Source organism: Pyricularia pennisetigena, chromosome 2, assembly GCF_004337985.1.
Source record: "Pyricularia pennisetigena strain Br36 chromosome 2, whole genome shotgun sequence".
NCBI classification, from domain to species: Eukaryota; Fungi; Ascomycota; class Sordariomycetes; order Magnaporthales; family Pyriculariaceae; genus Pyricularia; species Pyricularia pennisetigena.
The window spans coordinates 3,238,474-3,251,156 of record NC_043741.1 but is presented as its reverse complement, the minus strand read 5'-3'; the positions used below and the strand labels follow the sequence as shown (position 1 = coordinate 3,251,156).

The 12,683-nt window shown below is 54.5% G+C and overlaps 4 protein-coding genes across 4 annotated transcripts; 3 read left to right on the top strand and 1 right to left on the bottom strand.

The window, feature by feature from the left end:
- Positions 1 to 132: 132 nt before the first annotated feature.
- Positions 133 to 1,494, top strand: PpBr36_00892 (uncharacterized protein; the record flags this gene model as incomplete). Its single annotated transcript, XM_029888081.1, has 3 exons — positions 133 to 367; positions 461 to 1,369; positions 1,469 to 1,494. The coding sequence occupies 3 exons, from the start codon at positions 133 to 135 to the stop codon at positions 1,492 to 1,494; spliced, it is 1,170 nt and encodes a 389-aa protein (XP_029750846.1).
- Positions 1,495 to 2,909: 1,415 nt separating this feature from the next.
- PpBr36_00891 (uncharacterized protein) lies at positions 2,910 to 4,697 on the top strand (the record flags this gene model as incomplete). The annotated part of the gene is made up of 1 exon (XM_029888080.1): positions 2,910 to 4,697. One exon carries the CDS (start codon positions 2,910 to 2,912, stop codon positions 4,695 to 4,697), a length of 1,788 nt encoding a protein of 595 aa, XP_029750843.1.
- An 897-nt stretch (positions 4,698 to 5,594) lies between these two features.
- PpBr36_00890 (uncharacterized protein) lies at positions 5,595 to 10,526 on the bottom strand (the record flags this gene model as incomplete). Its single annotated transcript, XM_029888079.1, has 2 exons — positions 5,595 to 5,774; positions 5,844 to 10,526. The coding sequence occupies 2 exons, from the start codon at positions 10,524 to 10,526 to the stop codon at positions 5,595 to 5,597; spliced, it is 4,863 nt and encodes a 1,620-aa protein (XP_029750844.1).
- A 1,152-nt stretch (positions 10,527 to 11,678) lies between these two features.
- PpBr36_00889 (uncharacterized protein) lies at positions 11,679 to 12,190 on the top strand (the record flags this gene model as incomplete). The annotated part of the gene is made up of 2 exons (XM_029888078.1): positions 11,679 to 11,695; positions 11,770 to 12,190. 2 exons carry the CDS (start codon positions 11,679 to 11,681, stop codon positions 12,188 to 12,190), a joined length of 438 nt encoding a protein of 145 aa, XP_029751894.1.
- Positions 12,191 to 12,683: the final 493 nt, after the last annotated feature.

The following is a 12,683-nucleotide window of genomic DNA, read 5'->3' as shown; positions in this document are numbered from 1 at the left end:
AATCACATACGATTCTGTTCACTGAGACGATTACGGCGAAACTAAATTCGAAAGAACGAACCGGTCCCTCACCTCACCTAACAAACGACCCGCCACAACCTCCGCCGTGGACGACGAGTCCAAACAGCCAAGATGGCGCTCGACAATTACTACCACAACAAGATAGAGGCGATGAAGCTTGAGATCCTCAAGGGTCAGGCTGTACTCCGAAGACTCGAGGCTCAGAGAAATGACTACAACTCAAGGGTACGACTACTGCGGGAGGAGTTGGGCTTGCTTCAACAGCCTGGTTCCTACGTCGGCGAAGTTGTCAAGGTGATGGGCACAAAAAAGGTCTTGGTCAAGGTACACCCGGAGGGCAAATACGGTATGTGGGACCCCCCCTTCTGCTCCTGCTGCGCGAGAATTATTACCTACGTACGAGATATATGCGTTATGACGCCTACTGACCCTCCAACAGTCGTCGATATCGCCGATAGCGTAGACATCACAAAGCTCACAGTGGGCAAGCGTGTAACCCTCCTGTCGGACAGCTACAAGCTCGAAAAGATGCTGCCATCTTCCGTCGACCCACTCGTCTCTCTCATGATGGTCGAGAAGGTTCCCGACAGCACATACGACATGATCGGTGGTCTCGATCAGCAAATCAAGGAAATCAAGGAAGTCATCGAGCTGGGATTGAAGCACCCAGAACTTTTTGAGAGTCTGGGTATCGCACAGCCCAAGGGCGTCCTGCTCTACGGCCCGCCCGGTACGGGAAAGACGCTGCTGGCAAGAGCGGTCGCGCATCACACCGACTGCAAGTTCATCCGTGTGTCTGGCAGTGAGTTGGTGCAAAAGTACATTGGTGAGGGTAGCCGAATGGTGCGCGAGCTCTTCGTCATGGCGCGGGAGCATGCGCCTTCCATCATCTTTATGGACGAAATCGATTCCATCGGATCATCTCGTGTCGAGGGCACTAGCGGTGGCGACTCAGAGGTGCAGCGTACCATGTTGGAGTTGCTCAACCAGCTGGATGGATTCGAGCCCACCAAGAACATCAAGGTCATCATGGCGACGAACCGACTCGACATCCTGGACCCTGCACTCCTGCGACCTGGTCGTATCGACCGCAAGATCGAGTTCCCCCCGCCAAGCGTGGAGGCTCGTGCCGACATTCTTCGCATTCACAGTCGCAAGATGAACCTGACGCGAGGTATCAACCTCACCAAGATCGCGGAGAAGATGAATGGCTGCTCAGGAGCCGAGCTCAAGGGTGTTTGCACAGAGGCGGGCATGTACGCCCTGCGCGAGAGGAGGGTGCATGTCACACAGGAGGATTTCGAGCTTGCTACGGCCAAGATTCTGAACAAGCACGACGACAAAGAGGGTGAGTCCACTACCACGAAAGGCCTGCAGAGGCGGCTGATTTGGCTGCACTATGATGGTTTTTATAGTTTTTATACTGACAAGTTTGCGTGTGTCGCAGTCTCACTCGGCAAGCTCTGGAAGTGATTATTGCATGCCAGATATTACGGCTTTGTTTGTTCTTATCTCACTCGGTTATTTGGACTCTGGTTCCCGCGGTGCGCCGGTACTGGTATACCCTGTACAATGCATTCAATAACTTTAGATGGTGGGATGTGGGCGTTAATAAACCAAAAGCATTGAAGAATGACATCAGCTACGTGTTTCAGGAAGCGCAGAAGGCGATCGTTGAGCGGCAAGCCGAGTCTACCTAGTTGTTGTGTGTGGACAAGATTTGTTTTCCTAGGCCCGAGCTTCACCCAGAAGCCAAGGAACAGATTCCTGGAGGAATGCATCTAAATCATATTCCATGCGTAGTTGGACAGGTCAAAGTAAGTGCACGGGGTGGGCTAGTCACATGGCTATTGGACGTTGGAGCATGGACGTAGTTACAGGGTGTTTATCAGTCTTACCTCCTACAACTCGAAGCACAAATTCCCGGCGCTTCCTGCAGCCAATTACATACAGCCAAGATCTGTAACCGCCGGGGCGACTTTTGTTCTTCTTGGCATTCGATTGGCCCGACCATATCGAGAATTCGGCGTCATCGTGACACCTCGGGGGAACCTTTGGGTGCTGACTTTTCATGTCAGGGAACTCTCCAATGGGCTTTTCCACGGTGAAACCAAGTCGCCGGGCGCGTAGTCGACCAAGCAGATATCGGCACCACCCAACTATGATGCACCATCTAGGCCATCAACTAGTTAAGGCAATACCCTCTGCTTTTGTGACCTCAGCTGTCCCTGGGGGTGAATAATGAAACAAACCCCGGCCAGCTGGAAGACTTCGGTCCGGCGCGCAATACTCGATGGCCAGGGCTTCTCGCCTGATTTTGCACCGATGGCTGTTCGCTGTAGGTCATCATCGCCCATCACCACATGGGCCCGGCAAACCCCCCTGGGAGCAGCCAACGAGAGCCCGCATAATCATCTGTGCCTCCACAGAGCCGCCCGAGAGGATTTTCTTATTGACGAAAACCCTCGTTGAACAGCATGTGCAAGCGGAGCCACACAAGGAGGATCGGTCTGACGCCATACTAACCTTTTGTGGGAGCCTGGGTTGCGTCTACAGGATCGCCCGCGGCTGGTCACCGGTTATGGTCTAGTGTTCGTCATGCGTGGAGGGTCTACGTGGGGCTTGGAGATGACATGTTGTGGTGATGGTTGTGTCTGCCTGGTTAGATAGCTACGTTGGACATTTGATTCCATGGTCTTTAAGAGACTTGATCCCCTCTTAAGGGTACCATGTATTTATGCTTTGAGATATTATACGGCTCTGTTAGTAGCCAAGGAATGCACTCCTTCTTTTGGGGAATCGAACAACAGTACACACACAAGCCAAAACCACTGATATCCCTCAGCTCGCGACCATCGTGAGCACTGTATGGATCATAGGCACTCAGCATGACGACTATATGGAACCCAGAGAGAGTCCTCGGGTTGCAGCGCAGCTCCCATCATCAAAACGGATGGCGCTGTGCCGGCATCCTCTCAGCAGAGACAAGAAATACGGCACCCTCGGACACAGTCCAAGAGGGAGAACCCACGACAAGTCCAACACGGTGCAGCCACCCGTTACGCCAAGCCGACAACAACACCATCCGGCGGCTGCTCGCCGAGATGGCCCACGAGATGCCGGACCAGGTTGACTACAACGTGCTTCTGCACCTGGCCCGCGCCTGTCTCTGCACAGACGCGTCCCCGGAGCCTCACAGGGGTGGGCACGAGGCCGGAGTCATCTACGAGTGGACCGAGATGATGGGCAAGGAGGCATGCCGGATCCGCGAGGGGGCAGGTTCAAATTTCACATCAGATCCCGGACCAGAATCCGGAACCGAGACAGAAGCAGCCATCGCCGGTCCGTCCTCACCGCAGCTCGACCATCCCTCGGACCCGCCGGGGAGGCCCAGGCTGAAATCGGTGACGGCGTCGACGATATCCCAACGCCGGAGGAGCTCCCCGCACAGCCTGACGACCCCATCGACGCCGTCCTCGACCTCGACGCACCTGACCATCTCGACGGCCCGCAACAGCGCCCACCACCCGTACGCGCCGCCGTCCCCGCCCGACAGCGCCACCTTGCCCCCGACCGGCACCGCGAGCCCGACGGCGTTTCCATTCCCCCAGCTTCCGCTCTACCATCCCGTGCCCTTGTCCCTCGCCGCACTCAGCTCCGGCTCCTACCAAACGCGGCGAGAGCAGGCGGCAGCCCAGACGACGACGCCCGACAACGCCACCCCGCCGACGCCATCAGCCATGGGCTCTTTCGCGGCAGCGTCAGAATCGTCAGCAGCAGGAGCGGACACGCTCGCGTCGTCGACGCCCCAGTACGCCACGGTGCCGCCGGCAATGCACGACCGGGTGCCTCCGCCCCTGGCCACGGCCACGACAATAGCGACCGACGCCAGCACCATCAGCGCCGACAGCCTCGGGGGCGGGGAGCTGCGGTGCGCCATCATGTCGATGCCGCCGCGGGTCGGCGGCGGTGCAGACCACAGCCTCCGGTCGCGGCCGCCGTCGGTGGGCTTGTACAGCCCGATGAGCCTGGGCAGCGCGCCCGACGCGAGCAGACGAAAACAGCAGCGGCAGGCGCCGTTTCCAAGACGCCACACGCGGTCGATCCAGGACGGCGGCGGCGGAGGGTGCAGGAGGAGTCGACACGGCTCGCCTGTCGTGGCGCCCAGCGGCGCTGCTCGAGAGGAGGATGCGGCGATGCGGCAGGAGATGCAGGGTTGTGCCTCGGAGATGTCGGCCATCAGGGCAGAGCTGGCCGCCATGCGCGCCGAGATGATGCAGGTGTTGCAGCAGCAGCAGCAGCAGCAGCGACGGGAGGCTCGTAATGACGAGGAGCTCTGTCGACCTGCAAGCGAGCACGTCCCGACGGCAAACGTCTCCGAAACCCTGGGTCGTGCAGTCGCGGCGACCATGCCACTCCTGGCGGCCTGTTGTACGTGGATACTGTCTGTGGTTGTCTGCGCTCTCAGCTCGCTAAAGCTGCACGCGGCTGGAGAAGCTGCGTCTCGGTTCAGAGGCGTGCTGGCTTCCATCGTCTCGACCGCAAAATCTCTCTTTGGGGCTCCCGAAGCCGAATGCACTGGGGGCCAAAGTCATCCAGAGACCGGAAGAAGGGGAGAGGGTTTTCAGTCAGGTAGAGCATTACGAAGGAAAGCTTCGATTGGGAAGATGGTATGATTGGAAGCACGGGTGCCGCCGAAATTATACACGACGATGTATTCTAGTCTAGCAATAAGCAGCTGGTAATGTACCTGGTAAAACAATCAAAAAGCATCTAATACAGGGTGACGAGGATTTGACATGAAGCTTCAAACGAAGAAATGCGTCTTTCTCAAGAAGATAGTTGCCTGTTTGTGCAGTCAAGTCATACAGTACATAGACCACTTGGTAACATAATCTCAGCATAATATTTGTGCAACTAACGCGAAAGCATAACGCAAAACTCCAAAATAAAGTTAAAAAAGAAAAAAAAAATACGAAACAAGTATCATCGAAGGGTATAAAGAAGCCACGCTCCTCCATCCTATCCGAAACCTATCAATCAGATGATGAATCTCCCCGGCCTTCAAGGTCTCGGATCTCAAAATCCCAAAGATTGGTGAATGAAATAAATGCCAAAACAAAACTGCCCGGGGCCCAGAGGACTCTGCCAAAACAATTCCAGGAAGCAAAATACCAAAACCAAAATGGAGCAACACAAACAAGATCGCAGCATCGCCCGGAAGCATGTAACTGACTATCAATCCTGAAAAGCCAACTCGTCACCCTGCCCAGCAAAAGCCGTCCACATGTTTGCTTTTCTTTCCCCCGCACTTCTTTTGGATTGGTCCGCCCACGAGGGCCAGCGTCTTCGATGAATTATTACTAAAAGAAAATGACTATTGTTGTTTTTGGTGCCTGTCCAAGGGACATGGTGATGACTCGGGAACAAGGCCGCAAAAACCAGAAATGATGTACATTATGACCGTGTCAATGACCAACGGCCTACTGACCGGAATTGGCCAAAATGTCGAACGAGTTGTGCCCACATTGAACTGCTTGTGTCTGGGCTATGGAGCAGCTACTGCATGGGTTTCAATAGGGGCCACGAGGCTGGACGCTGCTGAGCATCCGGTTGATGACCTGGATCATCTGGGCAAGGTTCTTCAGTGATGGATCGCCTGCCTGAGTGTTGCTGATGCGCATGAAGACGGTCTCTATGCGAGTCTTGATGAGCGTGAGGATTTTGGGAGTGATTTGGCGAATATCGGGCTCCTGTAAAAGGTAGACGGTGTTAATAATATGACCGAGAGCGACCTCATGCCTAGGGAAGTCTGTACTAACCAAGTTGCCAAGCATCGAGTGGAACACATAAACAACCATCTCAATCCACGACAGCTTCTCCTGCAGGCTAGAACCGTCAAGGCTCTGGGTGATAGTAGCACCAACAGAGAGCAAAACCAGAGGAGGTAGCTTGCGCAGGAAGTCCGGATCGTAGTTCTTGAGCACGCGGTCAAAAAGCTCCATGTCGTTCGGGCCACATTGGAGCCAACGCATCATGGCACCATCGTGATTGCCACTGCTCATCATTTCGTCAAGCTCAGAGGCGAGACGGTCGATATCAGGGGTCTGTGCCTGATGAGGTACAAGCTGAGACGATCCGATTTGAGATCCAGATGCAGAAGCCGCAGCCTGAGACGAGCGCATGTGGGTCTGGGACGGACTCATTGCCTGGTGAGCAGCGGATGCAGGGCTGTGGTATGACGGCGCTGACACCATGCTGCCAACGTGAGAGTGAGCATGGCTAGGCTGCATGGGTAAATGCTGAGCCTTGGGTGGCGAGGCGTAGTGGCGCTGCTGTGGAGAGCCATACTGCGGCTGCTGCGAAGTTAGGTGCTGGCCGGGATGCTGGTTTCCAGAAGACGGATGATGTTGGTGGACAGGTGCCTGGGGAGCCTGCTGATGGAAGCTTGGCTGTGATTGCGGTATCGCGGACTTCTGGAGCTTGAGGATTTCAGACTGGAACTGGCCCTGGGCAGCAGCCATAGAGGCAATAGTCTCTGTCAGGCGGGTTGTCATGTTGATCAATTCATCTATTTTAGCAGCATCCGCGCGTTGTGCCTGCTCGAGTCGGCTGATTTGCTCGCCGGCTTTAACAAGCTGAGATCCAAGTGATGCGATTCCGGGTGCAACGTGAGTACTGATAGTCTGCGCGACCACGTTCTCCACGCTGCGACTAACCGAACGAGTCACGGCGTCTCCGATAGCTCGGATTGTGTCTTGTTGTTTCATTGCAGTTGACACAGCCGTCGGCAGCGATTTCTGCACTTCGCCCTGGATGGTTTTGGTGACCTGGCTGAGAACCTTGGTAGTGACCTGCTCCGAGATCGACTTGGCGACGTCATCACGAAGAGCAGGGATCAGGCTGTTCTTAAACTGCTTGTGAACAATATGACTGAGGACTTCCTGGGTGTTATCGTTCAGAACCTTGGAAACCATGTCCAGCAGCACGTTGAACTTGGTGTCAAACTCGGCCTCGCGCTTGCCGAAGGAGTTGTCTAGCTTCTTGCCCATAGCAGAATGTGCTGCCTGTAACTCCTGGACGATGTGATCCTTGAGACGACTCTCCATTGTGGCGATACGCGCATCAAGTGCTTCCTGGCTGATAGATAACTGAGCAGCTGCGGACTGGTTCTTGGACTCGCCGTTGTTAGGCTTTGAAGTCGGGGTAACCCGAGGAGAAGCAGATCCGCCATTGGAAAGACCTTGCTCCGCAGCCGCCGCGGCGGCAGCAGCAGCAGCAGCAGTCTTCTTCTTTCTACCTCGCTTTTCAGACTTCTCGGTCGCCGGGGTGGACTGAGCAACTGAATCCTCATCTCTCGACTCAGACTTTGATTTGGCTGGTGTAAAGTCTGTTGCCTTGCGTGACGGGGTGTCTTCTTGAGTTGTCGAACCTGATGGAAGCAATTCCTTCGCGTTGTTTCGAGACACGATAGTTTTGACTGTGACTGAATGCGAGTCTTCGCCAGTGCTTGCGTGTGGCGCTTCAGCAACTGCAGGGGGCGCAGGTGCCTTCAACTTCTCAATCTTGACCAAGCCACCTTCCACAGCGTCGACAGGCGCGATAACCTTGTTGTCCCGGGTCCAACCGAGCTCTCCCTGCTTCACAAAGACGCATGTAACGCCCTTGGAGTGCATACCGTAGAGCTCAAACAGAGCTGGATCATCGTCGGCGCTGGCCAGGCTTGGATTTGGCAGGATATCCAGACTGCGCAGCACTCCACGATTGCCAAACGAGTACTCACGGAGTCCACTAACAACTGCTGTAGACTCTGGGGGAGGAATGGACGAGTCCTGTGCTGTTAGCTTTTGAATGTATTCGACTTGTGAAATCGTCTTCATGGTATACTTCGGCGCCGATAGATGGAGGAAGTAGACCGAGTTACGCGTAGGGTGGCCGACAACGATCATTCCGGTCGGAGGGTGATACATGACGCTGCAGACCGCGTCCGACTCTTTGCTGTGCGGCAGGTTGAACTCTTGGACAGGCTTGCCGAGGGCAAGGTCCCAGAGCTGAAGCGTGTGGTTCTGCTTCATTCCTACGATCATGTACCGCAAAGCTCCACGCTTCTGGTATGGCCGGAGCTTATCCAGGAGCAAGACAGATGTGGGCCAGGCCTTCTCGCCTTCAGGCGTGGTAGTAAGCGTCATCAAAGGCTCCTTGATTTCGAGAGAAGTCCTGGCCGGAAGACGATGGTCGCTACCCTCCTTCGCAGCCGTCAAATCCCGAACATCCCAGAACTTGACCCGGCCTGACTTGTCCAGGGAGACAATGGTAGAATCGTCCTGGCTGAACGTGAAGTCCTTGCCTGCTTTTCCGGTGTTGATCTTGAGAGAACACTCCTTGGCGAGTCTCTCAGTATCCACGACCCTGTCGTGACCCGACTTGAAGATGCCGTTCTTCATGATCAGACCAGGCCAGATTATGTTGATCGACTTGCCCCGGCCGACGGCAAAGTACTCCGGGTGATTAGTAGACATCCTAGCGCGAGTCTTAAGCACGCCTCCCGGAGCATCGCCCTCCTGCGAGCTAATGGGCGGAAGAGCAAATCCGTACTGCTCCGGGTGCGCATCTTCCAGGTGGTCTTTCTCGCCGTCCTTGACCTGGACCCAGTAGACAGTACCGCTGATTCCAGTGCCGATAATGGCCTCTTTGTGGATGCTGCCGGGCTGGTCGCTAGGAGTAGAGGATATCGACAGATTGAAGATCCGATCCTTGGTATCGGTGAACATCTTGGCATCGTTACCGTCCATCTGGCGAATGACACGAAGGCCGCCGGCTTTGGACATGCCATACGCCATGTAACTCTCGGTCGCTGCCACGAGGTTGCGATCGACTTGATCGAATTCCTTCTTCAGTCGAGCAATGTCAAGAATGGCCTCTTCCCTAAAAACTGGACGCGAGTCCTCCTCTATATCCTGTACAGATATGGAGATCCAAGGTTTCATAGGAAAGTTGTACACCTTGACCGGCGGGTGCTGATCTTCTTCCTCGATCACAACAATCTCGTCTGCCGCAGCACTCTCCCAGCTGTCCGCGACCGGAGCGTGAGCTGCCTCTTCGACAATGTCCTTGACAGCCTGCGCCACATCATCAGGGAGAGTTTCCTCGAGGACAGAGTTGTTACCCTCCTTCTCGAGCTCTTTCTTAATGGCTTGGGCAGCTGCGTGGGCCGATTCCTCAAACTCGCGCTCGCTCTTGGCCTGATGCATCTCGTCAAGGTCCTGGGCGATCTCAGCCTGGGCCTTCTCGTGTTCCGCACGTTCAAGAGCAAGCTGGGCCTCGCTGTCGGCTTTGCCAGCCAGATCATTGATCGCGTGGGCAACAGTTTCCCTTCCGTTCTCTGGTTTGGGGGATACTGTGATAACAATGGGAGCTGGACTGGCTACGCCAGCCTCTGCCACATCGTTAACCTTGCGACGCGAATGTTCCGGGGTCGATACAGGGCTGCGCTTGTCGACAGCTGCTGGTGGACCGGCTGGCTTCTTAAGAATTTGAATTGGCACAGAAGCCGTCTGCGCAGTACCGGGAGGACCATTAGTGATGTGAGGCGACGACGATTCCTTGACTGATCGTTTCAGTGGCGATGATGCGGCCAGCTCCTCAAAGGGGTTGGAATAGGTGAACATGTTTGCCTTGGTGCCCGTCGAGTGTGCTGCCTCGGAAGAATTAAATTCGCCGGGCCCTTCCATGGTCCGCGATTGCGGCGAATCTTTTTGTATCTCTGTCTGCTCGGCCGTATATGTCGCCTCATTTTGACTGGGCTTCGGACGATTGAGCAGGTTGAGAAGGTACTGTTGAGATTCGGCGGACTGAGCGGTCGAGTTCCAAGACTGCGGCGCCGGAGCAGGTTGAGTTGGTGACTCATGATGCTCTTTCTCGGCACCCCTCATAAGGGCGGCGAGAAGACCAGTCGGGTCCGAGGGTGCAGGTGCCGGAGCATGTATCATGTCGCGCGGGGCTTCTTCTTGAGGGACATGGTTGTGGTTGTGGTGAGACTGGTTGTTCTCCTGGCTCTGAGTTGAACCACTAAAATTGAGCAGACTCAAGAGGCTGCCCTGGCGTTCGGCATTGTCGTCCCTGCCATGTTGATAGGACTGCTGACCGCCGTACATTGAGTGTCGCTCGGCGTTGTTGTTGTTGTTGTTGTGACCGCCATAGAGACCTGGCGGGAACTGCGTGTTTGGGAAGCCGCTTACAGGCGGAGATGGAGCTGCCGGAATGTGCGACTCCATGATTCCAGGAGCAGCAGCAGCAGCATTGAAGGGCATTTCTGGGAACTGAGGGGGTCCGTAAGATTGCTGAGCTCCATGATACGGCTGGTGCGAATGATGGTAGTTGCTAAACTGCGCAATCAAGTCCTGAGCCGGATCATGGTTTTGCTCGACAGGCTGGGACTCTTGGTTCGAGGTCCGGCGCAGCTGCGCCAGGAGCGACTCGAAGTTGTTCGCTCCAGGCCCCTCCATCTCGGCTGGCACTCGTAATAGTTTCCTTTGAAAAAGGAAATACGAAACACGAGTGTTGTCGAGCCAAGCAGGCAGTTGTAGTTGGACAAAAGATCTTGTTCGAGATGCAGTTCGTGGCGCGTCGAGTAAGGTCAATGGAGTGGCGGAAAAATTGATAGGATGTGGCGAGGCAAGCTCTAGGAAAATCTGAGACAGCCTCAAAAAAGTGAGGCGGCGGGTGAGATAGAAAAAAAAGATATGAACGAATCAAACAACTCGCGCAAAGATAACACAACACAAAGACGCGCAAAGTGAAACTGCACCGCAGCAGAGAGCAATTGCTCCGAACTGAGCCGCACAAGATTGTTCGCAGTTCGTGCCAAAGCAGCTCGAATTGGTCTCTGGATGTAGAAGAAGAAAAACAAACAAGCTCCGAGCGTTTGTGGGTTGGGATCGGATAACGTCGTAACCGCTGCCTTGGAGCTAACAATTTTGACGGAGCGGTTGTGTTGGGCGGACGTGCAGCAACCTGAGAAAGTCCGACTCGTGGAGCACAGCCAGTGGCTAGAATCGACTTGAAGTGGGGAACTAAGGTGGGGTATTTGGGAGCAGTCAAGCAGTCTTGCCGTTGCACCAATGGCTCCTTCTCGAACGGGAGATGGGAGCGCATACTGTGAGACACTGACCGCTTTGCAGAGTGCAAAATGGCAACACCAAAGTTGTAACAGTGCGAAGTTGAGATGTGAACTGTTCCATAAGGCGACTCAGTACGTTTTGGGGTGGTTACATAATCAAGATCTTTGTAGAAAGCATCCCGGCCCAATTTCAAATGCAGATATGATGGAGGGAGAGTTGACGCAGGAAGGCCCAACTTAACTGCAAGGCGACCAGTCGTCATCAGCAAATAACTTTGTTCGCGCGCCACAAGCCCTATCTGCTTGGTATTGCAGTCGCGAATCCTTACGGAACTCTGCCCGCAAGCCTCGAGTTCATCCCGCAAACCGCGCATCACGTCCAATCTCGGGGGGACTTCCAGACGCACGCGACCAACCGTCACTTAGCCCACGGCCCACGGCCGCCGGATCCATGAGGCCTTGATACGCACCGCCCGCACAATACGCAGCGTTCATCAAGACATTCAGAGCGACAAGAAAGTCGTTCTGTTCCGTGGCCATGTTCTGCCTGCGCAGGTATGAACAACCCCGCTTGCATTTGACGTTTCGACGAGGCTACGAATCTGACAAGTCATACTTTTGCCGTACAGCTGGCTCCCGCTCCTATTTATACCCACAAATGCCTCGCCAGCATTTATACTCCTCTTCTTTATCTGCACCTACTTTCTCAACAGGCCGTGCTTTTACTGCTCTTTCTTGCTCTTGATCCTCTTCCTGACGTCCTGCAATTGGAGCGACCGATGCTTCTTCGACCTCTCTGCCAACTGGTTCCAGTCGCGCACATCTCCAGTCGAACCAGGCACTGGCGACTTGAGCGATGAGATCAAGGCTGCTATTTCGGTGGCAGCTCACGTCGTAAACACCACGGCTGAAGCCGTGGCGACAGCAACCGCAGAACATATTGCAAAGGAGCGTGCTGAGTGGACCGGTCTTGGCATGGAATGGCTTAGGAGTCTCTTGGGCAAGAGGGAATGGCGTATAGAGTGTCTTGATGTTTATGTACGCTTATAATGGGTTTTCTTTGATCTCTATTTCCAGTTACGGTAGCAGAGTATATAAGGCCTCTCTCGGTCTCTGTGCACCCCAAGCAGTGTCTTGAATGGGGTACATATTGACCCAAGTTTGGCGGCTGCCTACCGGTTGCATATATTATGGCGTTGATGATTGTTAAGGCTTCTGGGCGGATCGGTGGGGGTTAGGTATCTTATTTCAGCCCAGGCTGGGTGCTTGTGAAAATGAAATTCCCGTAGAATAAGGAGTATTAATAGAGCGAATGAACATAAATCTAATGTCCCCTTATTGTATCCCCGTGGATAGGTACGTACTCACGAGCGGACAACCGAGACAGTCAACCGGCTTAATGCACAGTGATTGTTGTTAATGGTTCAGAGACATTATGCCGCCTTTTTACATAGCACGGCCAGCATAGTAAAACTTTACATGTCAGCTAACAACAAGACGAATATTTGCTCTTGGAACGAGATCACGTCTCTGGGAATACGGT